The 25,365-nt window shown below is 58.2% G+C and overlaps 3 protein-coding genes and 1 long non-coding RNA gene across 7 annotated transcripts; 2 read left to right on the plus strand and 2 right to left on the minus strand.

Annotated features, from left to right (window-relative positions):
- Nucleotides 1-75: 75 nt before the first annotated feature.
- LZTR1 (leucine zipper like post translational regulator 1) lies at nt 76-14,948 on the plus strand. The gene is made up of 21 exons (XM_084867824.1): nt 76-568; nt 1,029-1,091; nt 3,097-3,153; nt 3,839-3,918; nt 4,533-4,641; nt 5,030-5,113; nt 6,205-6,262; nt 6,971-7,110; nt 8,327-8,528; nt 9,568-9,723; nt 10,124-10,234; nt 10,609-10,701; nt 10,830-10,925; nt 11,006-11,171; nt 11,401-11,570; nt 11,678-11,834; nt 12,649-12,775; nt 12,869-13,018; nt 13,626-13,731; nt 13,819-13,899; nt 14,141-14,948. Exons 1-21 carry the CDS (start codon nt 369-371, stop codon nt 14,255-14,257), a joined length of 2,523 nt encoding a protein of 840 aa, XP_084723950.1. The 5' UTR covers nt 76-368; the 3' UTR covers nt 14,258-14,948.
- Nucleotides 14,785-18,823, minus strand: THAP7 (THAP domain containing 7). 2 transcript variants are annotated; one of them, XM_084867847.1, is made up of 5 exons: nt 18,768-18,820; nt 18,518-18,597; nt 17,914-18,069; nt 17,264-17,404; nt 14,785-17,074 (listed from the first exon to the last, which is right to left on the minus strand). In XM_084867847.1, the coding sequence occupies exons 2-5, from the start codon at nt 18,595-18,597 to the stop codon at nt 16,510-16,512; spliced, it is 942 nt and encodes a 313-aa protein (XP_084723973.1). In that variant the 5' UTR covers nt 18,768-18,820; the 3' UTR covers nt 14,785-16,509. The 2 variants fall into 2 exon arrangements, with proteins under 2 accessions (XP_084723973.1, XP_084723974.1); XM_084867848.1 differs by lacking the exon at nt 17,914-18,069 and having other exon boundaries at nt 18,768-18,823.
- Nucleotides 18,824-18,862: 39 nt separating this feature from the next.
- On the plus strand, nt 18,863-24,474 carry LOC311613687. 3 transcript variants are annotated; one of them, XR_014793498.1, is made up of 3 exons: nt 18,863-18,955; nt 22,003-22,101; nt 22,708-24,474. It is a non-coding gene; the product is annotated as an uncharacterized lncRNA (long non-coding RNA). The 3 variants fall into 3 exon arrangements; XR_014793499.1 differs by lacking the exon at nt 18,863-18,955 and adding an exon at nt 19,010-19,147; XR_014793500.1 differs by lacking the exon at nt 18,863-18,955 and adding an exon at nt 19,731-19,839.
- LOC311613686 (tubulin alpha-3 chain-like) lies at nt 19,839-24,008 on the minus strand. Its single transcript, XM_084867860.1, has 4 exons — nt 23,789-24,008; nt 23,079-23,227; nt 22,131-22,811; nt 19,839-20,211 (listed from the first exon to the last, which is right to left on the minus strand). Exons 1-4 carry the CDS (start codon nt 23,907-23,909, stop codon nt 19,915-19,917), a joined length of 1,248 nt encoding a protein of 415 aa, XP_084723986.1. The 5' UTR covers nt 23,910-24,008; the 3' UTR covers nt 19,839-19,914.
- Nucleotides 24,475-25,365: the final 891 nt, after the last annotated feature.

The following is a 25,365-nucleotide window of genomic DNA, read 5'->3' on the forward strand; positions in this document are numbered from 1 at the left end:
CCCCGGGAGCGGCGGACGATCCCGGCCGAGCCCCGCGCAGACAAGGCATGCCGGGAACAGCGGCCGCTCTCCGGAGGCGTGTGGCAGGGCAGGCGTCGGGGAAGTGCAGCCGGACGGGGTTGGGGATCCCGTGCCGTCACTCGGTGGGGAGTTTCCCCACAACCTCGGGTACCAGGTTTTGCGCCCGCCAGCTGGGCCTCGGTGAGCTTTAAGCTTGTCCGGAAACGCTGACGGACCAAAGTGTGGCGCCAGCCGGATGTGCTGCGCCGTCGTCCCGGTGCACGCCGGGAAATGTAGTCCCTCCGGGCGGCCCAGGGCGGTGGCTGCGAGTCCCGCGGACCGGGTGACCGATCTGGCGTGGACCCGGGATGGCTGGGACTGGCGGCACCGGGGGCCCTATCGGGGCCGGGGCCCTGGCAGGCGGCGCGCGGTCCAAGGTAGCCCCGAGCGTGGACTTTGACCACAGCTGCTCCGACAGTGTCGAGTACCTGACGCTCAACTTCGGGCCCTTCGAGACTGTGCATCGCTGGCGGCGCCTCCCGCCCTGCGACGAGTTCGTGGGGGCTCGGTACGGCGTGGTTCAAGGATCTTGGGGGGGGGGGGGGAGGGACGATGCCTGAGAGGGTTTCGTGGTGGGTTCCAGGGGCAGGACCGGGGCATGGTGTCCTGGAGCGGGACCTGGTAATGGAGGGAGGAGCGGTGGTGTCCAGGAGATGCCCAGGGCGCTGGTGGGGATTTTGAGGGAGTCCCGAAGCGGGGTGGCCAGGGGCAAGGTATAGAGTCATCTTGTGGGTCTCCAGCTGAGTTCCCTGCTGCTCTGCAGGGGGATGAGGAGGCCAGAGAGTCTAGGACAATGACAGAGTCTCCAATGCAGGGTTCTTTGGGGGTACTGGTGGAATTTAGGGGTTTCTGTTCAATTTGAGAGGTGTTACCCAACTTCTGGGGCAGCCCTGGCGTTTGGTCTCATTTCTTGGGTGCCCCTGGGAAGGGCCTGGTCTCATTCCTATCGGCCTCTCTTTTCTTTCCAGGCGCAGCAAGCACACAGTTGTGGCCTATAAAGATGCCATCTACGTATTTGGTGGAGACAATGGGTGAGTGAGTCTGAGCGTCAGGGTGTTTGGACCAGGGAGGGACACACATGGAGGTTTGGAGGAGGCTTCTGCATCTTCACTACAATTTTTACAAATGTTAGCCGAGCATTCAACCTCGAGTTCCCAGTCTGTAAGGTTCCCTTGCACTCAAGGCCCTCAGCACAGCATCCAGTGGGTAGCATATGCTCAGGACACAAACATTTCACTCTTGTTCTGATTGAGTGAACAGAGCATTGAAAGACACACAGCAGCCCTCGCTGCTACCCTGCCAGGCACTTGGCCTTCTGCTCACCCTCTCGCGCTTCCTCTGAATCACCTGTGAGTGAGGCCTTCCCCGCCCACCTGGACCATCTGCACCTCTTTGCGGCTCCATTGGCCCCGGAGCATACAAGTGCTCCGAGTTCTCCAGAGCAGGGCCAGTTGATTTTTTTTAATTTCTTTATTGATTTTAGAGAGGAAGGGAGAGGGAGAGATTGATAGAAACATCAATGATAGGAGAAGAATCATTGATTGGCTGCCGCCTCCACACCCCCTAAAGGGGATCGCAACCCAGGGCATGTGCCCTTGGCCAGAATCAAACCTGGGACCCTTTAGTCCGCAGGCCGACACTCTACCCACTGAGCCAAACCAGCTAGGGCGCACCCAGACAATTTAACAGATGTTTGTCCCATGAAGGAATGAAAGACATTTCATGAGAATCCCCCAAACTGGAAAATGCCTGATGTCCGGCACAGAGCGGTGGGTGGGAACACCCCAGAAGTGTTCTGTAGCAGGAACTGTGGAGCAACAAGCAGAAATATTATTGCTACAATGTGACGCTAAGAAGCAGAATACAAATTTGTCTCAATATAGCTGTAACTTTGTAGAAGGACTGGGCACAAAGAAAAATGGCCTGTAGCCCTGGGTGGGGGTGGGGGTGGGGAGGTTAGGGAGGAGGGGCAAATGGGAGAAGGGAGGAATTACTGTCACATTCTGCTTCCCAGCTCCTGGCTTCCTGGCTGCATGGCCTCAGACAGGTCCTTTTATCTATCGCCCAGGCTGTTTCCTCTTCTGTAAATGGAAGTGAGAGCTCAGCCATCTGGTGCAGGCTGAGCTAGGCAGTGCAGGGGCACCCACACAGGCCTCACCTGGCCTGGTGGGCAGGGGGTGCTGGACTCCTGTTGGGTTGGCACAGGGGGTGCTGGACTCCTGTTGGGTCTTCCCTCTTAGTGATGGGCTGGGTGGTAACATGCAGGTGGTGTTAACAGGTGGTGTCATGACCAGTGGGTTTGTTTTCTGTTTTATTGTAACTTTTTTTGGTTGTTTATTACTTGTTTTTAATTGAATGTATTGCATTGACATTGGTTAACAAAGTTATATAGGTTTCAGGTGTACAATTCTAAAATACATCATCTATATATTGTATATTCGCCAACATTTTATTTTTAATATATTTTATTGATTTTTTTACAGAGAGGAAGGGAGAGGGATAGAGAGTTAGAAACATCGATGAGAGAGAATCATCCATCAGCTGCCTCTTGCACACCCCCTACTGGGGATGTGCCCGCAACCAAGGTACATGCCCTTGACAGGAATCGAACCTGGGACCTTCCAGTCCACAGGCCGATGCTCTATCCACTGAGCCAAACTGGTTTCGGCCACCATCATTTTATTGTATCTTTAAAATGTAGTTGCTACATCGGCTTTGTGATACAGAGGCGGCAGGAAGGTCAGAGAGAAGGGACGGGGCCTCCTCCGAGATGTGGGCAGGCACAGGCTGTGGCTGGCTGGACTCATACTTCGGTCCTGACTCCCCGTAGGCGGCCCCTGTGCCTGCAGCAGCTCAGGAGCTTCTTTTGTGGTTCTCTCTGGTCCCTCGGGCACCAGCCGGTGTCTGGCCCTGGCTAAGTCTCCCAGGACAACTCCCCCGCCTCCTGGGCTGCGCAGTCCATCCTCTGGGTCTTGGCTGGGCAGTGCCCTGCGGAGCCGACCAGAGCCAAGCCCGCTCTCCCTGCCTGTGTTTCAGGAAGACGATGCTCAACGACCTGCTGCGGTTCGACGTGAAGGATTGCTCCTGGTGCAGGTGGGTCCCCGTCCCTGCTCTTTCTCCTCGGACGTGGTCGCGCCGTTTGGGGCCCGGATTGCCAGGGGAGTCAGATTCCTGGGAAGGCAGACAGAAGCTTTGAGGAGGAGATAAGAACCCGCCACCCCCCATGCCATACCCAGTGTTCCCTCTATCTCTCGGGTTTCTTTCCCAGTCCGTGACTCAGATAGATTATTCAGAATCCTCTTAATGAGGGGATCTGTTTGATCGGGTGTGGGTCCTCAAATTCTGTCACCAAGCCTGCTTCCCAGGCCAGGGCTGGAGCCAGCATGGAGGGTCATCGGGCAATGGGTTCTTCTAGAACAACTCTGCTGCTGCAGGGGCTCCTCCTCCTCCTCCCTCACCCCGGCCTCCGGGGGCCCATCCTCTGCCCAGGGCCCCCACACAGGCCGTGGGCATCACGCGGACCCTGGCCTGCCTCCTGCAGGTGGCCCTCCCTAGCTGGTGTGGGTTTTTAATTTGAATACAAGTTCGCGACAGGCCAGTGGACCGAGGTGTGGGGGGTGACTTCCAGATATGGACAGTGGTTTCTAGCAAAGGGTTACATATAAATGTTAGTGCTGTGTGTTCTTTCCTTATTGGCAGTTTTCTAAAAAGTTTCTCTAGTGATACAGTTATTACCTTCAACATTCTGCTGACACCGTTGCCTCTTGTTGTCCTGCAGGGCCTTCACCACGGGGACCCCGCCGGCCCCCCGCTACCACCACTCCGCCGTGGTCTACGGGAGCAGCATGTTCGTCTTCGGTGAGAGGCCGGGGGTCCCGCCCCCCGTCAAGCCTCAGCCCACGTGCTGGCCCCACCCTGGCCCTCAGCCCACGTGCTGGCCCCTCTCTGTCCACCCTGGCCCTCAGCCCGGTCTCCTGGTGCGGGAACGGCCTGCCTCCGTGCCTGGGCTGGAAGGAGGCTTTCCCTCCCTCCCCGCCAGACACAGGGAATGGCGTCCTGCCGATCTCTGTGTCCCCGGAGCCCAGCACAGACTGAGGCAGGCACCCAGTAGGCGTTCCCGAGGTGTGCGGAGAAGGTCCTGGAATGCATTTTTAAAAATATATATTTTATTGATTTTTTACAGAGAGGAAGGGTGAGGGATAGAGAGCTAGAAACATCGATGAGAGAGAATCATCGATCAGCTGCCTCTTGCAAACCCCCTACTGGGGATGTGCCCGCAACCAAGGTACATGCCCTTGACCGGAATCGAACCCGGGACCCCTCAGTCCGCAGGCCTACGCTCTATCCACTGAGCCAAACTGGTCCTGGCTGGAATGCATTTTTAATGGGGCCGGGTTCTGCCCCCTCCTCCTGGGGTTTGAGGACTCTGAGGTGCTGCCTTTGGGTGTGACGATTGCTCTCTCTTCACTCAGGGGGTTACACCGGGGACATTTACTCCAATTCTAACTTGAAGAACAAAAACGACCTCTTCGAATACAAGTTCGCGACGGGCCAGTGGACGGAGTGGAAGATTGAAGGGCGGTGAGAGCCTGCTGAGACCTTCGGGGCTGTTCTGCGGGCCCCGCGGCATTACGATGAGCCTGAGGCGTGGGTGGAAGGGACCCAGGGGTCCGGTGATGAGCGCGTCCGTGGTCCTACTGTGCGAGCACCCCTTTGGTGTTTGGTAGCACCCGGGAGAGGTCTCTGCCCGGTGATGTCTGAATGCATCACCAGGGACCTGGTGCCACCGGAGCTCGGCCTCCTGCTGTTGATTGGATCCTGACTGGAGTCCGGACACCAGCAGATGTGGGCACGGCAGTCGGGCCTGGCGGGACTTGCAGGGCTGTGTGGCCACTGGACCGGCCTTGTGGGGCTGTGAGGCTCCGGTCTGCACCGAGTGGCCTCATTCCTCCCCCACCTCATGCTCCAGGTTGCCGGTCGCCAGGTCGGCCCACGGTGCCACGGTGTACAGTGACAAGTTGTGGATCTTTGCTGGCTATGATGGCAATGCCAGGTAGGTGGTGGCCTGGCCCATGGGCACAAAGTGGGCTTCCTTGGTCTTGGACGACTCACTCTGGGGCTTTCTCGTGAGGGTGGGTATGTGGGTAGCGGGGCGAGGGGGGCACAGGATGAGGGTGATGGCCACTGATGGGAGCCCCTTTCTTAACCTCACAATGCTTAAAAGGACTGGCGCCCCTGAGGCCCCTCCCAGGGCATCTGAGGGGCCTCAAGCCAGGCCCCTGTTTGTACAGCTGTCGTGCATGTCTCCAGAGCAAATAGCTGGGGTCCTCAGAGCTGGGGGTGGGAGAGGTGGCCCCTGGCATGGCTGGGGTGGAGACACTCAGGCCCACAGCAAGGAATGACCCTAAGGCAGTGTTTCCCAAAGTGTGGTACACGTACCCCCAGGGGCACAGGAAGAGTTTGTTGGGGGCACACGTTGCACCGGAGTTTGGTGGGGATATGCACTGCACCGTGCTTAGCTGCACCTAATTCTACGTTCTCATGAGTACGAGGGGTGCTCAGCGTTATGAAAATTGTAGAAGGGGTACACATATGTCAAACGTTTGGGAAACACTGCCCTAAGGGCAAGTGAGCAGGTGGGTGGCAGCAGCCGGGCTCAGACCCGGCCCCTCCCCTGCAGAGCACAGCAGAGTGCTTGCCTGTGTCACGCATTCCCTCCTCGTTTCAACAAATGGGCTTTGCTGTGTGTTTCCGATTACAAAGCAGCATGTGCTCATTCCCCAGCACTTCAGCATAACAGACACTCTAAACAGTGCAATTTCTGTGAGCGCAGCCCCTCTGCAGTCCTAACCCCGGGAACCAGCCGAGGGTGACCCTGTGCCCTGCCCTAGAGGTTGGGAATGAGGCCTTCCTTCGAGTGAGGCCTCTCTTCCTGCCTGGACTGGGCAGGGCCTGGCACAGCAGGGACTCAGTGTAGCCCCCACACTCCCTCCACTGAGGCTCCGGCTTCGTGGCTGCCCCAGAGTCCCCCGGTCAGGGTCCCAAGTGATGGGGCTTCCCTGGAGCCATCCCCCGGCCACGCCCTGGCCCACCCCGCCTGTCAGCCCCAGTGGTGGGCATTCTGACCCCTTTGTCCTTGTGCAGGTTGAATGACATGTGGACCATCGGCCTTCAGGACCGAGAGCTCACGTGCTGGGAGGAGGTAAGGGGCTGGAGGGTTTGGGGGTGGGTTGTGAGAGGTACAGGGGAACAGGGCGGGCACAGGTGGCAGGGAGCTGAGGGGCTCGGGGGCCGGGAAGGCTGGGGTGGAGGCTGCTTTGCTCCCTCTGCCAAAGCCCAGCCTTGACCTCTGCCGTGCCCTTCCCGCTGACCTGCCTGCCAGTCCCAGTGGCAGTGTGGCCTAGTGACTAAACCAGTGGTCGGCGAACTGCGGCTCGCGAGCCACATGCGGCTCTTAGGTCCCTTGAGTTTTTAGCAAAGGCCAGCTTAGGAGTAGTACCCTAATTAAGGTAATAACAATGTACCTACCTATATAGTTTAAGTTTTAAAAATGTGGCTCTCCAAAGAAATTTCAATCGTTGTATTGTTGATATTTGGCTCTGTTGACTAATGAGTTTGCCGACCTCTGGTCACTAAACCCACCTTTACCCGAATAGCGAGGACAGCACGCCCCCTGCTGTCTGTTTCCAGATGGCTGGGGGTATCTTTCTCCTTCAGGGAAGACTTTAGCCCCCATTTAGGAGCGGACGGTGGGGCTTTAGGTGGTTCTATAAGAAAATGATAAGTGAGCCCGCATTCACGGAAGAAACCCCGGGAGTGAAAGCAGGCCCGGCTCAGCAGCGTGCGCCTGGACGTGCGTCGTGCGTGCCGGTCCCGCGGGGCCCTGGCTGAGCTGCCTCCGCCCCCGCAGGTGGTGCAGAGCGGCGAGATCCCCCCGTCCTGCTGCAACTTCCCGGTGGCCGTGTGCAGGGACAAGATGTTTGTGTTCTCAGGGCAGAGTGGAGCCAAGATAACCAACAACCTCTTCCAGTTTGAGTTCAAGGACAAGATGTGAGTGCCCTGGTGGTGGGGCCTCGGGGCCCCCCCCCCCCCCCCCCCCGCCCCCCGCCTGCCTCCGGGGCCATCCGTGTGAGCTCCCCGTGAGGCAGGGCCAGCCGCCCCCCCCCCCCCCCGCAGCGGGGAGGTGTGGTGTCTCTAAACAGACTGAGCCCGAGGTCCCCTGCAGGGCCCTTGGGTGTGGCTGCAGCTCAGTGAGACAGGGCCTGGGCGGCCTCCCTTTTTGAGCGAAGAACGCCCCACCCCCGTGGATGGCAGGGTCAGGGCCACCAGAACCAGATGTGGCTGGCACAGCGCTCCTATGAGGGAGGGTGCTGGGCCCTGACAGCTTCCAGCGTGCGCTGTCCTTGACCGCTGGCCAGCCCTCCACCCTGCGCCGGGGACTAAGGCGAGCGAGCGCCGGGCGTCGGCTCTGGGAGTCGGTGGAGGAGAAGGGAGTTTGGGCTGCAGGTCAGCCAGGCTCCGGAGGGGATTGGAGCTGCCCTAGATGCCAGGGTAGCAGCTGGGGAGGAGAAAGGCTGGGTGTCCTGGGCAGGGGCGACCCCGCTGATGCCTGTCCCGGGGTGGCCAGGCCTGGGGGAGAGCCACATGCACCCTGGCTCGTTGCTCCGCCCTGGCCTGCGCCCTCAGGCCTGGGTATCACACGTGGCTCAGAGCAGACAGGCAGGCCTGGAGAAGTGAGGGCATGGGCAGAAGCCAGACTGGGAGGGTGTGGGGCAGACATGCAGGCTCTGGCCAGGTGGACAGGTGGCTGCAGTCCTCAGGGAGGTGGCAGTATGGGGATCTGAGGGCTGCACAAGTGCCTGGGGTACCTGTGGAGCAGGCTGAGGAAGGCGCATCGAGGGGGCTGCAGGACGAGGAGCCCAGGGGTGACGGGGACGGGGTAGGAAGAAAACCATGGAGACGCGGCCACCGGCAGCAGCCAGGTGGGTAGTGGGTGACTCTGGGGCCTGATTGGGCTGCGCCTGCCTCATGCTTGGCCCCCGCCCCCCGCCCCCAAAGATGTGTGCAGAGCTGGTTCCAGAGCGAAATTCGACCAGGGACACTAGGCAAATGCACCGCAGGCCCTCCCTCGGCCGGGGAAAGGTCTCCCCAGGGTGCAGGGCACTTGGACGCCTGGGCCTGTGGTGGGGGCCTCGCAGCCCAGGTGCAGGTCCCAGGGGAGCAGGATCCCCCTGCCTGGCACTGGTTCCTCGTTGTGTGCGCCCAGGTGGACACGCATCCCCACCGAGCACCTGCTCCGGGGCTCCCCGCCGCCTCCTCAGCGGCGCTACGGGCACACGATGGTGGCCTTTGACCGCCACCTCTACGTGTTTGGGGGCGCAGCCGACAACACTCTGCCCAACGAGCTGCACTGCTACGACGTGGACTTCCAGACCTGGGAGGTGGTGCAGCCCAGTTCGGACAGCGAGGTGAGCACTGCCAGGCGTTGCCGGGGGGATCCATGGCCTGTGCCTGGGCCGTGTTCCTGACCCACCTGCTCCCACCTCCTCACACCTCCTCCCACCTGCTCACACCTGCTCCACCTCCTCACACCTCCTCCCACCTGCTCACACCTCCTCACACCTCCCACCTGCTCACACCTGCTCACACCTGCTCCACCTGCTCACACCTGCTCCACCTCCTCACACCTGCTCACAACTGCTCCCACCTCCTCACACCTCCTCCCATCAGCTCACACCTGCTCCACCTCCTCACACCTACCTCCACCTGCTCACACCTGCTCCCACCTGCTCACACCTCCTCACACCTGCTCCATCTCCTCACACCTGCTCACACCTGCTCACACCTGCTCACACCTGCTCCACCTCCTCACACCTCCTCACACCTGCTCACACCTGCTCACACCTCCTCACACCTGCTCCCACCTGCTCACACTTCCTCACACCTGCTCCCACCTGCTCACACCTCCTCACACCTGCTCCCACCTCCTCACACCTGCTCCATCTCCTCACACCTGCTCACACCTGCTCACACCTGCTCACACCTGCTCCACCTCCTCACACCTCCTCACACCTGCTCCCACCTGCTCACACCTCCTCACACCTGCTCCATCTCCTCACACCTGCTCACACCTGCTCACACCTGCTCCCACCTGCTCACACCTCCTCACACCTGCTCCCACCTCCTCACACCTCTTCACACCTCAGGGTGTTCCTGGGGCTCCAGGCAGCCAGCAGGAGCAAAGCCAGGATGCCCATAGCCTGGACCCACCCTGGCCTGACTCTGGGGCCTGGGCCTCTGCCTGCTCTGCACTTGCAGCCTGTGGGCTCCTACGATTCCACTTCCCGCCACGTTTGCATTGTGCGGAGGATGTTCTCCTGGCTCCCAACTCGGCCCTCCTCCTGCGGCTCCTCGCCCCGTCCCTGTAGCTCTGGGTGAGGAGGGTGAGCCGTCTCTGGTGCTGCCTGGCTTTTGCTGACGGGTTGCGCCCCGCGTGCCTCCCATCAGGTTGGTGGGGCCGAGGTACCAGAGCGAGCAGCTGCTTCTGAGGAGATGCCGGCCCTGCCCTGCGAGGACCGGGGTGGCTTCAAGAAGTCCCGAGATGTGTTTGGCCTGGACTTCGGCACCACCAATGCCAAGCAGCCTTCCCCGCCGGCCTCAGAGGTGAGGGCCAGTTGCCCTTGTGACCGCTCCCTTGCCCTCTGAGCCGCACCTGTGATCAGCCCATCTCAGAGGTGGGGAGACTGAGGCTCAGAGTAGGTGAGTTGCGGGCCAGAGCCCGTGCCCTGCTGGCTGGGCCGTGTCAGTGCAGCATGTGAGACTGAGCACCAGCTGTGTCCGCTCTGGGCCCCAGGGGCCCCGCCCTGCCTGCTCACCTACACGGGCCCTGCCTCGGCCCTGTGCCCGCAGCTGTGCCCCGGGCCCTGCTCCAGCCGCTCCCCCAAGGCCAGTGGTGCCATGTCCTTAGCCACCAGATGACCGCTCTCGGCCTCAGCCAGCCCCCTGCTGGAGACCCAGCCCTGCCCTGCCCCCCCTTGCTGACTTGCTCCCCGCCCACATCCAGCTGCCCAGCGGAAGGCTCTTCCACGCGGCGGCCGTGATCTCGGACGCCATGTACATCTTCGGGGGCACCGTGGACAACAACATCCGCAGCGGGGAGATGTACCGGTTCCAGGTGCGGCTCACGGCCACGCCGGCTCCCTGTGCGCCGACTCCGCGGGGAGGCCAGCCGGGGCGAACGGGCCCCGACGATGGAAGCTGGCCCAGCGGGTGGGGGTGCCCAGAGCCAGGGCTGCACCCGGTGGAAGGGCAGCCTTTCTGATGGCCCTGCAGCTGGGAGGAGAGGGGACCCCGGGCTGAGGCAGTCAGGAACCTCGGTGCAGGGTGCCGGTGGTGGGGCCGGCGGGGGCTCAGAGCGGAGCCAGGAGAGGTCTGGGAGCACCTGGTTCGTGGAGGGAGCCAGGCTGTGCTGAGCTTCGCATTGGGGCCTCGGAGGGGGCAAAGCCAGGAGGAGTGTCTCTACTTGGTAACGCCCGTCTCCTCCGCCAGTTCTCCTGTTACCCCAAGTGCACGCTCCACGAAGACTACGGGCGGCTGTGGGAGAGCCGCCAGTTCTGCGACGTGGAGTTTGTGCTGGGCGAGGTGGGTGCCCTCTCTGTGTACGGAGGAGTGGGGGCTTCGCACCCAGGGTCCCCGGCCCCCCGCGCCGGCCGGGCCTGTGCCCCTCGGGGAGAGACTCCACGCCCCTCCACCTGTCGTTCTCGCTGCAGAAGGAGGAGTGCGTCCAGGGCCACGTGGCCATTGTCACGGCGCGCAGCCGCTGGCTCCGCAGGAAGATCGTGCAGGCCAAGGAGCGGCTGGCCCAGGTGAGGTGCGGCCCTGCCTGGCCCTGCCTGGGCGGCGGCATTCCTGGGGTGCCCTGAGGCTCCCCTTCCTCTTCCCACAGAAGCTGGAGGAGGAGGCAGCTCTGGCTCCCAGGGAGGCCCCTGCCATGCCTGCGGGCGGGGCCCGGCCACCGCTGCTGCACGTGGCCATCCGCGAGGCCGAGGCCCGGCCCTTCGAGGTGCTCATGCAGTTCCTCTACACCGACAAGATCAAGTACCCGAGGAAAGGTCCGCCGGGGCTGCGGGAGCCGGGACGGGGTTGGGGGTGGTGGTGCCAGGAACCCTACTTGCAGGTGGGCAGCCTGAGGCTCAGAGGCCGAGGTTACCCACGTGCGGTTCAGCGACTGAGCCGCTGCCTAGCGGCCCCAGCCCGCACCTGTCTATGGAGGGAGCCCAGGCCCCGTCCCCCCCGCGCCCCCGCCCGAGGGCCCCCAGGCTCAGGGAGCTCTCGGCGCAGGCCACGTGGAGGACGTGCTGCTCATCATGGACGTGTACAAGCTGGCGCTGAGCTTCCAGCTGTGCCGCCTGGAGCAGCTGTGCCGGCAGTACATCGAGGCCTCCGTGGACCTGCAGAACGTGCTGGTCGTGTGCGAGAGCGCCGCCAGGCTGCAGCTGGGCCAGCTGAAGGTGCCTCGCGGCCCGCCCCGCCCACTGCCGCCTGCCCCTCGCCCGGTCCGCCGCCCGGCTGGGGCCGAGGCCTGACCCCGCCCGTCTGTCCGGCCCGTCTGTCCCAGGAGCACTGCCTGAACTTCGTGGTGAAGGAGTCCCACTTCAACCAGGTGATCATGATGAAGGAGTTCGAGCACCTCTCATCGCCGCTGATCGTGGAGATCGTCCGGCGGAAGCAGCAGCCGCCGTCTCGCGCCCCCTCGGACCAGCCCGTGGACATCGGTAGGAAGCCTAGTCCTTTCCCTGCCAGCGGCCGGCCAGGTAGCCTTCATCGTGGTCAAGACTGGGAGCCATGGGACACCTGCCAGGCTCTCAGGCAGGGTGGAGGGGTGGGTGCAGAGGACCCCAGTGTGTCCCCCTGGTGCAGGGCAGGGGCAAAGAGGGAGGCAGGTCAGGCTCAGTTAAAGGAACAAGGGCCCACTCCCCGGGCTTTCCACGGAGGGCGTGTGCCTGCGGGTAGGGAACCTCCGGAGCCCGTTTCTGCCGGGGACACGGGGCACCTCTCTGGTGAGGGTGCTGCCCTGCATGGCATCTGGTCTGAGCCTCCGAAGTGGGCGACGTGCTCAGTGATGAGTCACCAAGCTTCTCTTCGAGGCGTGCCCATGCCTGGGGCCCAGTGCGGGGGGAGCACAGCCTGCAGACCTCAGATGCTCCCACTGCCTTCCTGTGCCCCTTACCTGGGAAGGGAGGGCACAGGCTCCTTCATCCTCATCTCTCTCTGGGGCCTGTGCTGACCCTGGTCACTGCCCCGGGCAACACACAGCAGGCACAAGGTGTGCCAGGCCCAGAGTGAGCTGAGTTTGGGAGATTAGACTCCGGGGGTGGGCATGCCTGAGGCTGTGTGTGGAGCTGAGGACAGGGCCTGATGGTGCCTCATGGACCCAAATGGGGCCTCTTGCCTGGAGGAGGTTCACTCAGGGTGGCAAATGGGCAGATGTGCAGGAGGAAGTGCCCGGGGGCCCTGAGGCCCGAGTGAGGGGCAGGGTCTACTAAGGGGCAGGAGGTGCCTGCTCAGGGTCCCTCCATGCCCCTCCAGGCACATCTCTGATCCAGGACATGAAGGCATACCTGGAAGGGGCCGGCGCGGAGTTCTGTGACATCACGCTGCTGCTGGATGGGCACCCTCGGCCAGCCCACAAGGCGATTCTGGCTGCCCGCTCCAGGTGGGTAGAGGTGTAGCTGCCAGGCAGGCGGGGCCCAGGCAGGCGCCGGCTGCACCCACTAAGAGCCAGGCCTCTGCCACCCCCTGTCTGCAGCTACTTTGAGGCCATGTTCCGGTCCTTCATGCCCGAGGACGGGCAGGTAAACATCTCCATCGGGGAGATGGTGCCCAGCAGGCAGGCCTTCGAGTCCATGCTGCGCTACATCTACTACGGGGAGGTCAACATGCCTCCTGAGGACTCGCTGCATCCTCACCCCCAAGGGTGCTCCCCGGGCTTTCCACAGCGGGTTCCCAGCATCCACCTCGGGCGGCCTGGCCGGCTGGTCTTGGCTGGGTGATCTCCCGAGGACTTTTGGTGGCTGGTGCTCTCCTAGGGCTCTCTCAGGTAGTTGGTCATGTGGCACCGAGGGCTTTGTAACCAGGAGGGACAGTCGTTTCTTGATCTCATGGCTGTTTGGAGTGAGGGGGTGGTCATTGCTGTGTGACAGGGGAGCAGATGGACACAAGAGTGATTCTGGTCACGGCACTTCAGTGGGGCGTCTGAACGTGGGGTGCGAGGATCCCCTTTAGGGCTCTGGGGAGACTGTGGCCAGTAGGAGTGTTTTCCTGGGGAGAGGGTGCTGTGGTGTTTTTGGAATCTTGATGGGGCTTTTGACCCCTAAGCGGTCAGAGTCTGTGTAGAGATCAAGCCAGTGATCTGCCTGGATTGGAGCCCACGCCAGACTCTCCTGGTGGGGCAGGTCCCCTGGCTCTGAGCATGTGCAGTCTCAGGTTTTCTCTGCCCCCTGGGAGGAGGGTGGTGAGCAGGAGGATGGCTCCTTTGGCGACGGCTCCTTAACCAGCTCCCCCAGCTACCTGTTCGCGGCCCCCTACTACTACGGCTTTTACAACAACCGGCTGCAGGCGTACTGCAAGCAGAACCTGGAGATGAATGTGACGGTGCAGAACGTGCTGCAGGTAGTACACCCGGTGCCTGCTGGCCTCCCCGCACCTGGGCAGGTGGGTGAGAGGTGGGGGCGACCCTCAACGATCCTGCCATTCCAGATCCTGGAGGCGGCCGACAAGACGCAGGCGCTGGACATGAAACGGCACTGCCTGCACATCATCGTGCACCAGTTCACCAAGGTGAGGCCCTCCTGGCTCTGCGCTCACTGCTCACCCCTCACCTTCAGGACCCTCTCTCCATGGCGGCAGCCGTGGCCAGGCGGGGGGAGGGGGGCCGGAATCTTGCCATCTTCTGCAGCCGTAGGCCCTGGGGATAACCAAGCAGAGCCACTCACCCTCTGGCCACCACTCGCCCCATTTTAGGAACCTACTCAGCCCTCCCATGAACCCAGTTCCATCCTGTTCTGGTCCACCCCCACAGGTCTCCAAGCTGCCTACGCTGCGCTCGCTGAGCCAACAGCTACTGCTCGACATCATAGACTCCCTGGCCTCCCACATCTCCGACAAGCAGTGTGCCGAGCTGGGCGCAGACATATGAGGCCCAGGCAGTGCCAGCCACAGATGGAGAATGACCGTGCCTGCCCTGCCCCCTGCAAAAACTGTGTTGGCAATCCTCAGGCCTGTGACAGCGAGATCAGACCCGCTGGCCAAAAGGCAGGGTGCCCGGAGCCGCGGAAGAGAGCTGAGGGGACACGGGGGGCTCCAAATGCCCCATTTCACAGTTGACGACACGGGTCACACAGGAAGTGGATGGTGAAACAGGCCCCCCAGGTGGCATCCTCTCCTGGGATGGAGACGTGCGTGGGAAGCTGGGGCTCAGTGATGATAGGAAGAGGCAGGATTCCCGGCCTGGGTCCATCAGGGAGCCAATTTTGGGGTCCCCGTATGACAGGGACCCAGCATGGTTGTGCATCTGGCTATAGTCATGGTGGTCTCCAATGTGGGGGTCACACAGGCCCCCCTCACCAAGGATGATATAAGGGCTCCCTGGAGCTTATGTGTGGGCACCTGTGATGGGCAGATGGAATCTGATTCAAGATGAATTTTGGTGCCCTTCAAAATGAGTTTTGGAGTGTGAAGGGCCCTGGGGCCAGTTCTTAGCCCACAGGGCCAACCACTCTGGACTGGGTCTGGATTCCAGAGGGACTTCACGATCCCAAATTATCTGTGTGTCCACCCCCCTGGGCTGTGCCGAGGAGAAATCAGTAAAGATGCCCCCAGTCCCTGTGTATCCCTGTGTTCGGTCATAGGCACGCCTCCATTGAAGCTACAGCAGTGCTACCTACCACACACACCTTGCTGGTATGGTCCCCACCGGTGGGCTCTGGCCTTGACCTTTGGCCCTCGCACAACTGTGGATGGGCCATGTGGCCCAGTTGCTTGGGATTAGTCAGTCTTGCCTGGTTCTCTGTCAGCAACTTCTCACCCGCACCTGAGGCAACCAGACCCACGGAGGAGGGGCTGGCAGGAATCCAGGCTGGCTTCTCCCTCCTGAGCCTAAGCCTGGGGCTCCTGCAGGGGGTGGAAATGCAGCCTTTCCTGACCCCCACAGAAGGCCCTGTGATTGCACCCCAATGCGAAAGGCACCGTTCAGCCTCCTTCTGGGAACAAGAATCCCAGGGACCCTGCTGCCTCAGCTTCTAGGAAGCCACTTTGGGGGAAGTGATCTTTCTCCCCTGCCTCAGGGTTCACCTTCCTCTGGCTGTGCCTCGTGCAAACGCACCTGCCCCTCAGCCCTTGAAGAGCCTGGAGGTAGGCGGATGGGGAGCCGCTGTGGCAGGTGAGCACCCTTAGGCAAGGGAGCCCATCCATAGAGCAAAATGAGCTTAGCGGCCCTGGGGGACCATCTGCAGATCCTGCTTTACAGTGGACGACTTGGGACCCTTGTAACTGGTCACCTGTCTTTTCTAGACATGCTGTAAATAAATGAAGCCACATAAAAAGCAAATTTCATAACTGTGTGGCGATTCACAGGACTAGAAAGAATTCAGCTGTGCTCTTGGGGCTGTTGTGGCCAAGGCCCAGCAGGGAGGCATCACCTGTGCGGTTCCAGTCACCCCCATGCACGAAGCTGTTTGCTGTGATTACAGGAGCAGGGAAGCCTTCTAGATTTCAGTCAAGTTGAATTAAAATGGGGACACAGATGGAAGCCAGGACTGCTGCTGGGTGCTTCCCCCACTTCTCCAGACGTCCAGGGACCAGAAATGTTGGGCCTTACTACTTGCCAAGCATAGCAGCCCCAGGAGGTCAGAAATTACTATTTTTGTCCTGATTTTCAGATGAGATAGGCCCATCTGAGTGGGGGCTGGCCTTCAGGCCAGGACTCAGGCTGGAAGCCGGATGGGTCCCTGGAAAGGAACTCTCTGGCTTGGGTTTTAGGAGTATTTCCCAAAAAACCGGTTTGTGTTGGCGCCTGTTTCAGGTGCCAAAGGAAGGTGCCTAGTGCTGCCCCAGCCTCTACTGATGCCATCCCCACCCTCAGAGAACCCGTGGGATACGGAGCTGCATGGGGAGGCGTAGGCAAGAGCTGTTCTCCGTTATCTGCAGCCCAGGGTCTGAGCCTTCTGGGGGCTGCAGCCATTGACTGGGGGAACAAGCCCGGTACTGAGGGAAGCGCCCCAGCCCTCAGCTGAACCAGATATAGGGCCTCCTAGAACCCACTTTATTGGGGCAGCTGGTAGGTCTGGTGGATGCAACTCAAAGCAGGTCCCTTTCCAGATGGATTCTGAGGAAGAGGCTGGAGCCCTGACAGGCACCCCCTCATCAGCCGTGGGTCCAGCGGCCCCTCACTCAGGTCATGCTGTTGCTCAGCTGCATGGCAAAGTCCTGCACGTGTTCCTTCAGAGTCTGGCGGGCATCTGCCTGTGCCCGCTTCTCCCGCGCCCTCTCCTGCTGTAGCTTGGTTAGCCGCAGCCGCAGTCGCTGTTCCCGTCGCTTGCAGGCCTGCAGCTGGCGCTGGGCCTTGTCCAGGGCATCGAGTGCAGCCTCAGCCCTCCGCTTCCAGAGCAGGGCACTGCCCACCTGGTAGCTGTGCTCATTCTGGATGTAGGCTCCAGCGGGTGGCGGGAGGCGCAGCATGTAGGCGGAGGGTGAGACAGGCCGAGGCTCGAGAGGGGACGGCTGGCGCTCCGGCTCCCGCTCCGGCGAGGGCTGGGCGCTGCAGCCTGCTTCATCTGCTTGGGCACCCAGAGGCCCCAGGAGGTCTGAGAAGGGACTGCTGAGGCCAGGCTCCAGCCTCCCCGCAGGGGAGGCAGGCAAAGCAGCAGGTGCCGAGGCCTCTTCCACGGGAAAGCAGGTGACCTCGGCAGGTGGAGGTGGAGAAAAAGGAGTTGTGGGTCCTCGGCCCTCAGGGCAGCTGTGGGGGAGAGAGACTGACAGGTCAGGCTAAGGGCTTGCCAGACCCCGCTTCACCAGCCCCCCTGAACAGGAGCTCAGCTCGCTCCATAGGCTCAGGACCCTGTCCATCACCGTTGCTGGTAGACACTCTCAAGCCCAGTCCCTCAAAATCGGGGTGAGTGGAGCAACCCTCACCCACAGCACATACCGCTTCCTGCATCGCCGGAGCCGGCTGACATCGGGGGGGCCAGGTGGGTAATGGTGCCCCTTGGTCTTGGTTGTCCGGCGCAACTTGGTGAAAGACTCAAATATCGTGGGAACTGCCCCCTCCTTCAGCCTGTGATACCCACTGTTGGGGAAAGCAACCTGGATGAGATAGAGAATGAGCACTGCCACCCCCGGCTGACCTGCAGCGGATCAGAGTGAGCATGCCCTCCAGCACCCTGGAGCAGGCTCTCCCGTTCTAGCAAACAATTAGTTTGGAGAATGCCGAGTCGGGCAGAGTTACACCAGTCTCTTCCCTGCAGGACTCCTCAAAGTTAAGGTGTGTGGAAAGCCTCCACCAGAACTGGGTTGACCAGCAAAAGGAATTATTTCATTTGTGGACTTGGTGGGAGGACTGGGGTTCTAAGGAATACCTGCTAGAAAAAGCTAATGTTTTCCTCTTGTGTCACTGGCATAGCCATCCCGAGGGGCTGGGTCTTACTGATCTCATCTGCTGCAAGAGGAAACTGAGGTACAGAGCTGGGAAGAGACGGCCATCCCTGAAACTAGGTCTGCCTGTCTTCGGGCCAGGTGATTCCGGATACAGATTCGGGCCCTACAGATACCCCAATGCTGGCTGGCAAGGAGGCTCACCTGATTCCCACCAGCTCAAAGCAGTTCTCCTCGAAGTGTTTGGAGCAGAAGTAGATGTACTCGGATGATGGGTCCCATAGGCCCTGGCCGCTGGGGTCCAGTCTCTGGCAATTGGCCAGCCACAAGCCTCGCCTTGGGTTGTCCTTTTTGGGGAGTCTGTGGAGCCACAAACCTGTGAACCCCGGGCTTCCTGAAGCCCTGGGGCTATGCTGCCTATGTTCCCCAGATGGGAAGAGCTGGCCCTGCACATGCTGCCAGGAGGCCGCCCTTCAACCCTAACAGGAAGCACCGTCCTCCACAGCACAGGCGCGGAATCTAGGCCTCAAAAAGAGGCACAATTTGCTCAACGTCACCTAGCAGGTAAGAGTCGCAGAGCAGAAAATTCAAGGGGGGTGGAGGTGCATCCTTCCTTTCCCATCCGGACTCAATTCCTCCTAGATCGCCCGCTTTACCCCCTCCCTCCCACCCACCCACCCACCCACCCACCCACAAGTTTAAGCTTCGCCCCAAACGGAGAACGCGTGCGTGCAATTGTGGATTCACGCCAGCAAAATGCGCACATGCGCAGGTCAACCTGCGTGAGCCAGCACGCACGCGCGCTGACCTGTGGAAGGAGATGCCGCGATTGCGCGTCTCGCGCGTATCCCGAGTGCAGCAGCCGGCGGCGGAGCAGTGACGCGGCATCTGGGGAAGAGGCGGGAGCTTGGTCGCGGGCGGCTGGCCGGCCCGTAGGGGCCTCGAGCCCCCAGCCGCCGCTCCGGTTCAGGCAGCCCTGGCTTGCCGAGTCTCCCTCTGCCCGATTTCGCCCAAGCCCCTTCCCAGCCCTTTCTCGGGCTCCCGTCCGCGGCACTCACGGTCTCGCCATTGCTGAGCCGCCGGAGCCTCGCGAGATGTGGCGAGTGGCGGAAGTTGAAACCATAGAGACTGGGAAGTACGGGACGCTGGCCTGAAGGGCGGGTCTGGACCCGGAAGTGATGGGAGCATAGCGTCGCAACTGTGAACGCTACGTTCTAAGCTCCCCGTACGCTTTCGTCTTCGCAAAGTAAGCCCCTCGCCTTGCCCTTTGTGGCTATTGGCTGTCGATCGATAGTGCCCTGGGCCCGACCATGCATTCTCGGCGGTTCCGAATGCAAGAGAAGAAACTTCAACGGCAAGAAAAGGGGCCTGGACTCGAGTTCAAACCCGACAAAAACCAGTGCTCACGACTTCTGGAGCGGTGCCTCTAATTGGAAGGGTGGGCAGTGGCCAGTGATTACGTTTTGGGAAATGTGATGAGCACAGGCTCTGTGCTAGCGACTTCCCTCAGGTACCCGAAAGGGGAAAGCTAAGGGCCTTCCTAAAAGGGAGGCCAGAAATTGGGTTTGTGCTGGTGGGGCTGCCTCCCTGGCCCCTCCCACTAGATTAGGGGTGTCGAACTCATTCAGAGAAGGGGCCAAAACCTAAAATCCAGCCTAAATCGCGGGCCGAATGGTTTACTGAACAGTCATAAACTGACAATGTCATAAACTGACAGCGGAGTGCAGTGATGACAGCGCGGTGCGGGCCACGTTGCAAGGCCTGGCGAACTGGATTTGGCCCGCGGGTCTTGTGTTTGACACATGTGCACTAGATGGTAAAAACAGCCACTCTGCAGCTTAGAAAAAAGCAGGTTACTGTTCCATTTTCCCCAAGAACCTTAAGTATGGAACGAAGGACTTAAGAATGTTTACGTTTAAAATAACTGAAGCACCTTTTCTTAATTTCCTCAGCAGTGCGTTTTTGAAGCTCTTCCAGGGAATAACAGGTAGTTAAATGTAGTTTTTCAGTTTGAAAGGAAATGCTTTCCCCCTACAAATCCACTTGGAAAAAGGCAGGTATCTGGATGGGGAATTCTGTCAAAGTGCAGCACAAGGGACAGATGATGCTTCAATACAGAAACTTTAATAGGTAAACATATCTTGTAATGTTACAGTGTGTGTGGGGGGGAATACAAAGGGATGGGTGCCAGCACAACTCTCCCATTCAGTATTCTTCCCCTTCTTCAGCCTCAGCTTCCACGGAATCCACGCCCACCTCTTCATAATCTTTCTCCAGAGCCGCCAGGTCCTCCCGGGCCTCCGAGAACTCCCCTTCCTCCATGCCCTCCCCCACGTACCAGTGCACAAAGGCTCGCTTTGCATACATGAGGTCGAACTTATGGTCCAGGCGGGCCCAGGCCTCGGCGATGGCGGTGGTGTTGCTCAGCATGCACACAGCCCGCTGCACCTTGGCCAGGTCTCCCCCGGGGACGACGGTGGGGGGCTGGTAGTTGATGCCCACCTGCCAGAGAAGAAGAAAATAGAGGGAAGTTTGTATTGTGGCTTCAGAAATGGTAGCTTGTTTTTGAAAACTGGAGCTGTGGGCCCAGTTTAAATTAAGCCCTATAGAAACTGGTACATTAGTTTTTGGCAATATTTGTCAACATTTAATATCCTTTAACTGCTTACTTCTTTGTTTCTTTTGATTGATTGGTTTCAGGGCTCAAGAAACATCAATTTACTTTTCCATTTATCTATGTATTTCATTGGTTTTTTTGTATGTGCCCTGACTGGGGATTGAACCTGCAACCTTGGCATATAGGGGGGCTGCTCTAACCTACTTAGCTATCTAGCGAAGGCCGATCATATACTTTCACAGTTTGGATTTACTCACACAAGAACATAAAGCTACATGTATAAAGACTTCTCTGTATTTAATTTAAAGTGCTGTTTGTAATGGCAAAACTGGAAGCAAACGCCCATCATTTATTACATGCCCATTCAGTAAAACACTATAAATAATTATGAAAAAGAATGATAAATCTGTCCTGGCATATATTTATATCCAAGGTATACTGTGTATTTGGTAAGCAGAAAAACAAGTTGAATTCTATATATTTAGGCTTAGAAATGTCCATAGAGTAATAAATAGACTAGTGGTTTGGACAACTTAGGGAGCATCATGCTGGAGGAAGACAAATGCCTGGGAATGTGCTGAGGCGGTCACCTCTCTGTCCTGGCGAGTAGGCAGTAGTAGGCAGCAGCCAGGCACACAATTCTCCAGAAGAGTTGGAAGGGCGGGGTAAAGGGCAGAGGGTTCTGACCCTGATCAAGGGGCCCCATGGCTCAAAGCTAGGCCCACCAGCCCCTCCTAGTGGGAGTGCTGCCAGCTTCCCATTCTCTGGCCACCTGTGTACAGCAAGTTGAGTCTGCCACCTATGTGAAGAGAATGTGCACTCTTTGCCCATGTTGCTAGGCTCTTCCTGTGAACCTCACCCATATAGCAAGAGGCATAAGACATTAATATGCACAGATCATCGCTGTAAGGACAAAGCAAGCCCTGGGGAAAGAGAAGACATGAGTCTTTCAGCATTCGTGTTTTAATATTTTGCCATTTATGTGCATTTCTATAATTAAACTAAAAATATTTAAACATGGATAATTCCTTGAAAACACCATATCCCTAAACAAATGGTTGTTAAAGAACATGGTGAAATCCACTCAGACACGAAAAAGAATTTTTAAAGGAGCAGGAATTCACATGATCCATCTGAGGTTGGAGTGTCTTCCCTGGGTACAGTAGAAGCTTTGACTTCCTGCACCTCCTCCAAGACCAGCCTCCCTACTGGTTCTCAGGACCCAGAGACTTAGCAAGGAGATGAACCTGGGCACAGGGCACAGCAGCTCCCACAATGCCTCCCAGCTGAGGCTGGCTTAGATGTTCTTAATTTCCAAAGGTCACAGGACTGAAACAAACTTTCTCCCACTCAAGAACTTGGAATGAAGGTTTCAACTCCTACCTAAAAGCTCTATGGTCCAAACCTATGTAACATTTAATGTTTTTTTTTTTTTTCATGAATCACATGCAATTTCCAAAATGACGGTTTACAAATGTGGGGGGTCTACAGATGTATCTAATGCAGAAAACCAATTGTGAACAAGGACTTAAAGAAAATATCTACATTTCTATTATGTAAATTTTACTATTTCAAATTTTTAAAAATAATTTCAAGGTCAATTTACATTTCCCATACTAAATCCACCATCCTAATGGGAACAACGATCCTTCAGAAATTTTTTCTTCTGTTAAAAGGTACACTAACTGATGGCCAAGAGCATAGCTGCCACGGAACGGGTCTTCTCCACAAGGGCGGCGTCCTGTCCTATCGCAGGGCCTGCAGCATGCTGAAAGGTGAAACCACGCGTCATCACACATCCTACCTTAAACCCCGTCGGGCACCAATCCACAAACTGGATGGTGCGCTTGGTCTTGATGGTGGCGATGGCCGCGTTGACATCTTTCGGGACCACGTCCCCCCGGTACAACATGCAGCAGGCCATGTACTTGCCATGGCGAGGGTCACACTTGACCATCTGGTTGGCAGGCTCAAAGCAGGCATTGGTGATCTCGGCCACGGACAGCTGCTCGTGGTAGGCCTTCTCAGCCGAGATGACTGGGGCGTAGGTGGCCAGGGGGAAGTGGATGCGGGGGTACGGGACCAGGTTGGTCTGGAATTCCGTCAAGTCCACGTTCAGGGCCCCGTCAAAGCGCAGGGAGGCTGTGATGGAGGACACGATCTGCCCGATCAGGCGATTGAGGTTGGTGTACGTGGGCCGCTCGATGTCCAGGTTGCGCCGACATATGTCATAGATGGCCTCATTGTCCACCATGAAGGCGCAGTCGGAATGTTCCAGGGTCGTGTGGGTGGTGAGGATGGAGTTGTAGGGCTCCACCACGGCCGTGGACACCTGGGGGGCTGGGTAAATGGCAAACTCGAGCTTGGACTTCTTGCCGTAGTCCACAGACAGCCGTTCCATGAGCAGAGAGGCAAACCCGGAGCCGGTGCCGCCCCCGAAGCTGTGGAAGATGAGGAAGCCCTGCAGCCCCGTGCACAGATCCGCCTGGGAGAGAGCAGAGACATGAGCAGTGCCGTGTGCAGCCACACCGCCAACTCCAACGAGCCTAGGTCACTTCTCTTTGATCCACGAGCTTAAATGGATCCCAGTCACCCAGGTAACACGCATTCCACTGGGGGGGGAAGGCAAGCAGACACCGGAGATTACGTATGGACACACTGCAGTCACACCAGAAAGGAGGACCATGGTTCATGCTTCTGCCTTGGGTTTTTCCCCAAATGGCCCTGGAAGGCTTCCCAGCACCCTGCTTACCAGTTTTCGGATCCGGTCCAGGACCAGGTCAACAATCTCCTTGCCGATGGTGTAATGGCCTCTGGCATAATTATTGGCTGCATCTTCCTTCCCGGTGATCAGCTGCTCAGGGTGGAAGAGCTGCCTGTAGGTCCCTGTGCGCACTTCATCTACAGAGAGGACACGTGCCTTTAAGGACCATTGTTAACTCACCAGCACGGACAGACTGGGGGATGTTCAGTTCTACCAGCACGTGCTGTTCCTTGGAGGTGAACAGCATCCGTGTGTCACAGGGAGGCTCTATGTCACACACAGAGCACACCTGCAATCTATGGCTCTAGGCAGGTAAACTCAACTCATGGAAAATGCCAGCCTGACTGGAACCCCTGAACACAGGCAATTCTCTATATTTATTTCACACCAAATGGTACAATTTTTAAAATGGTTCACACGGACAGTCACTAGGTCAGTGTGGTTTTTGCCAGGCAGTCCTGTCAGGGCACCTGTGCGGCCTAGTCTCAGACTTGAGGGTGACATTCTGTCATCTCTAGGTGACCACTGACAGGTGCTCTCTCTGCAGCTCTCCTCAGGCAACTACTCTGGAGGGACCCAATGACTGTTCTCCAATTTCTATTTCTGAGCTGCAGGTCAAGGCTCATGCATCGGCTGAGAGAGTGCACAGCATGAAGGTGACGCCTGCTTGACTCCGCCATGTTTGCCCCAGTACCTACCAACCACGGTGGGCTCCAGGTCCACAAACACTGCTCTGGGCACATGCTTGCCAGCCCCAGTCTCGCTGAAGAACGTGTTGAAGGAGTCATCTCCACCACCAATGGTTTTGTCACTTGGCATCTGCCCGTCAGGCTGAATGCCATGTTCAAGGCAGTATAATTCCCAGCAGGCATTGCCGATCTGGACACCGGCCTGTCCCACGTGGATAGAAATGCACTCTCGCTGGGAAACAGAACATAAATATGAGACCCATTCATTTTCCACAACTGTCACTATATGTCATGCTATATATATGCATTCCAGTGTCTAAGGTTTTCTCGAATGTTATTTTCTATGAGGTTTGTGTGATCCACTTATCCCTGTAAAAACGGAGGTGCTAAACCACTTAGCTATGTGCTGTGGTTAGTCTCAGAACCTAATTATCAAGATTAATTCATTTTATTAAATCTCTACCCTGTGTACCGTGACAAAATGGAAAGTACGTATAAAATACTTGTGCACACATTGCAGTACAGCTGTACTGAGAAAAAGCACTTGTGTATTTGAGTTGCCAACTGTGAACTAGCTGCTTTTCTCGCGGCATGCTGTTTGTATTTGAAAATGACAAACTGGCTGTTCAGACTTGGGTATTTGTTATTTATGTTACCATCTTTGCTGTAAAGTAATAAAAAGTATTTTTACAGTTCATAGTTTTAATTCCTAATGGGATAAGTGTAGGGAGGTTCTTAGACCAGAATGTTTGAGAATCGCCCTCCAGTCTCCAGGAACTCAACACTGTGGTTTGTCCTCTCAGAGACAGTCAAGGCCATCTCACAGGCCAGCTGCCTTCCTGACTCTTTAAAAAAAAAAAAAAAAAAAAAAAAAATATATATATATATATATATATATATATATATATATATATATATATATATATTTTATTGAATTTTTACAGAGAGGAAGAGGGATAGAGAGTCAGAAACATGGGTCAGCCGTCTCCTGCACCTTCCCCACCCTCCCCCACTGGGGATGCCCTGCAACCAAGGTACATGCCCTCGACCAGAATGAAACCCGGGACCTTTCACTCTGCAGCCAGATGCTCTATTCACTGAGCCAAACCGGTTAGGGCCGCCCTGGCTCTTTTTTAAAAATATATATTTTATTGATTTCTTACAGAGAGGAAGGGAGAGAGATAGAGAGCTAGAAACGTCAATGAGAGAGAAACATCGACCAGCTACCTCTTGCACACCCCCTACCGGGGATGTGCCCGCAACCGATGTACATGCCCCTGACCGGAATCGAACCTGGGACCTTTCAGTCCGCAGACCGACGCTCTACCACTGAGCCAAACCGGTTTCGGCCGCTCTGGCTCTTTAAGGGGCAATTTCCTGTCTGCTCTTGCCGACCCCCTCCCATGATGGAGGTCGCCACCGCCCTCTGGGCCCACAAACTCAGAATCAGCCCGAGTCCTCGTGTGTGTGTGCCCGTCCAGGGGGCCTCGGGCCTCGTGGTGCCTCTGGGCTGGCTCTTCGCTAGCCCTCCCGGCCCCGTCTCCCCGCCTAGGCCCGCTCCCGCCGCACCCCCGGCTCTCTCTGTG

The sequence above is a fragment of the Pipistrellus hanaki genome (genome assembly GCF_964339955.1).
Source record: "Pipistrellus hanaki genome assembly, chromosome: 19".
In the NCBI taxonomy this organism is placed as follows: domain Eukaryota; kingdom Metazoa; phylum Chordata; class Mammalia; order Chiroptera; family Vespertilionidae; genus Pipistrellus; species Pipistrellus hanaki.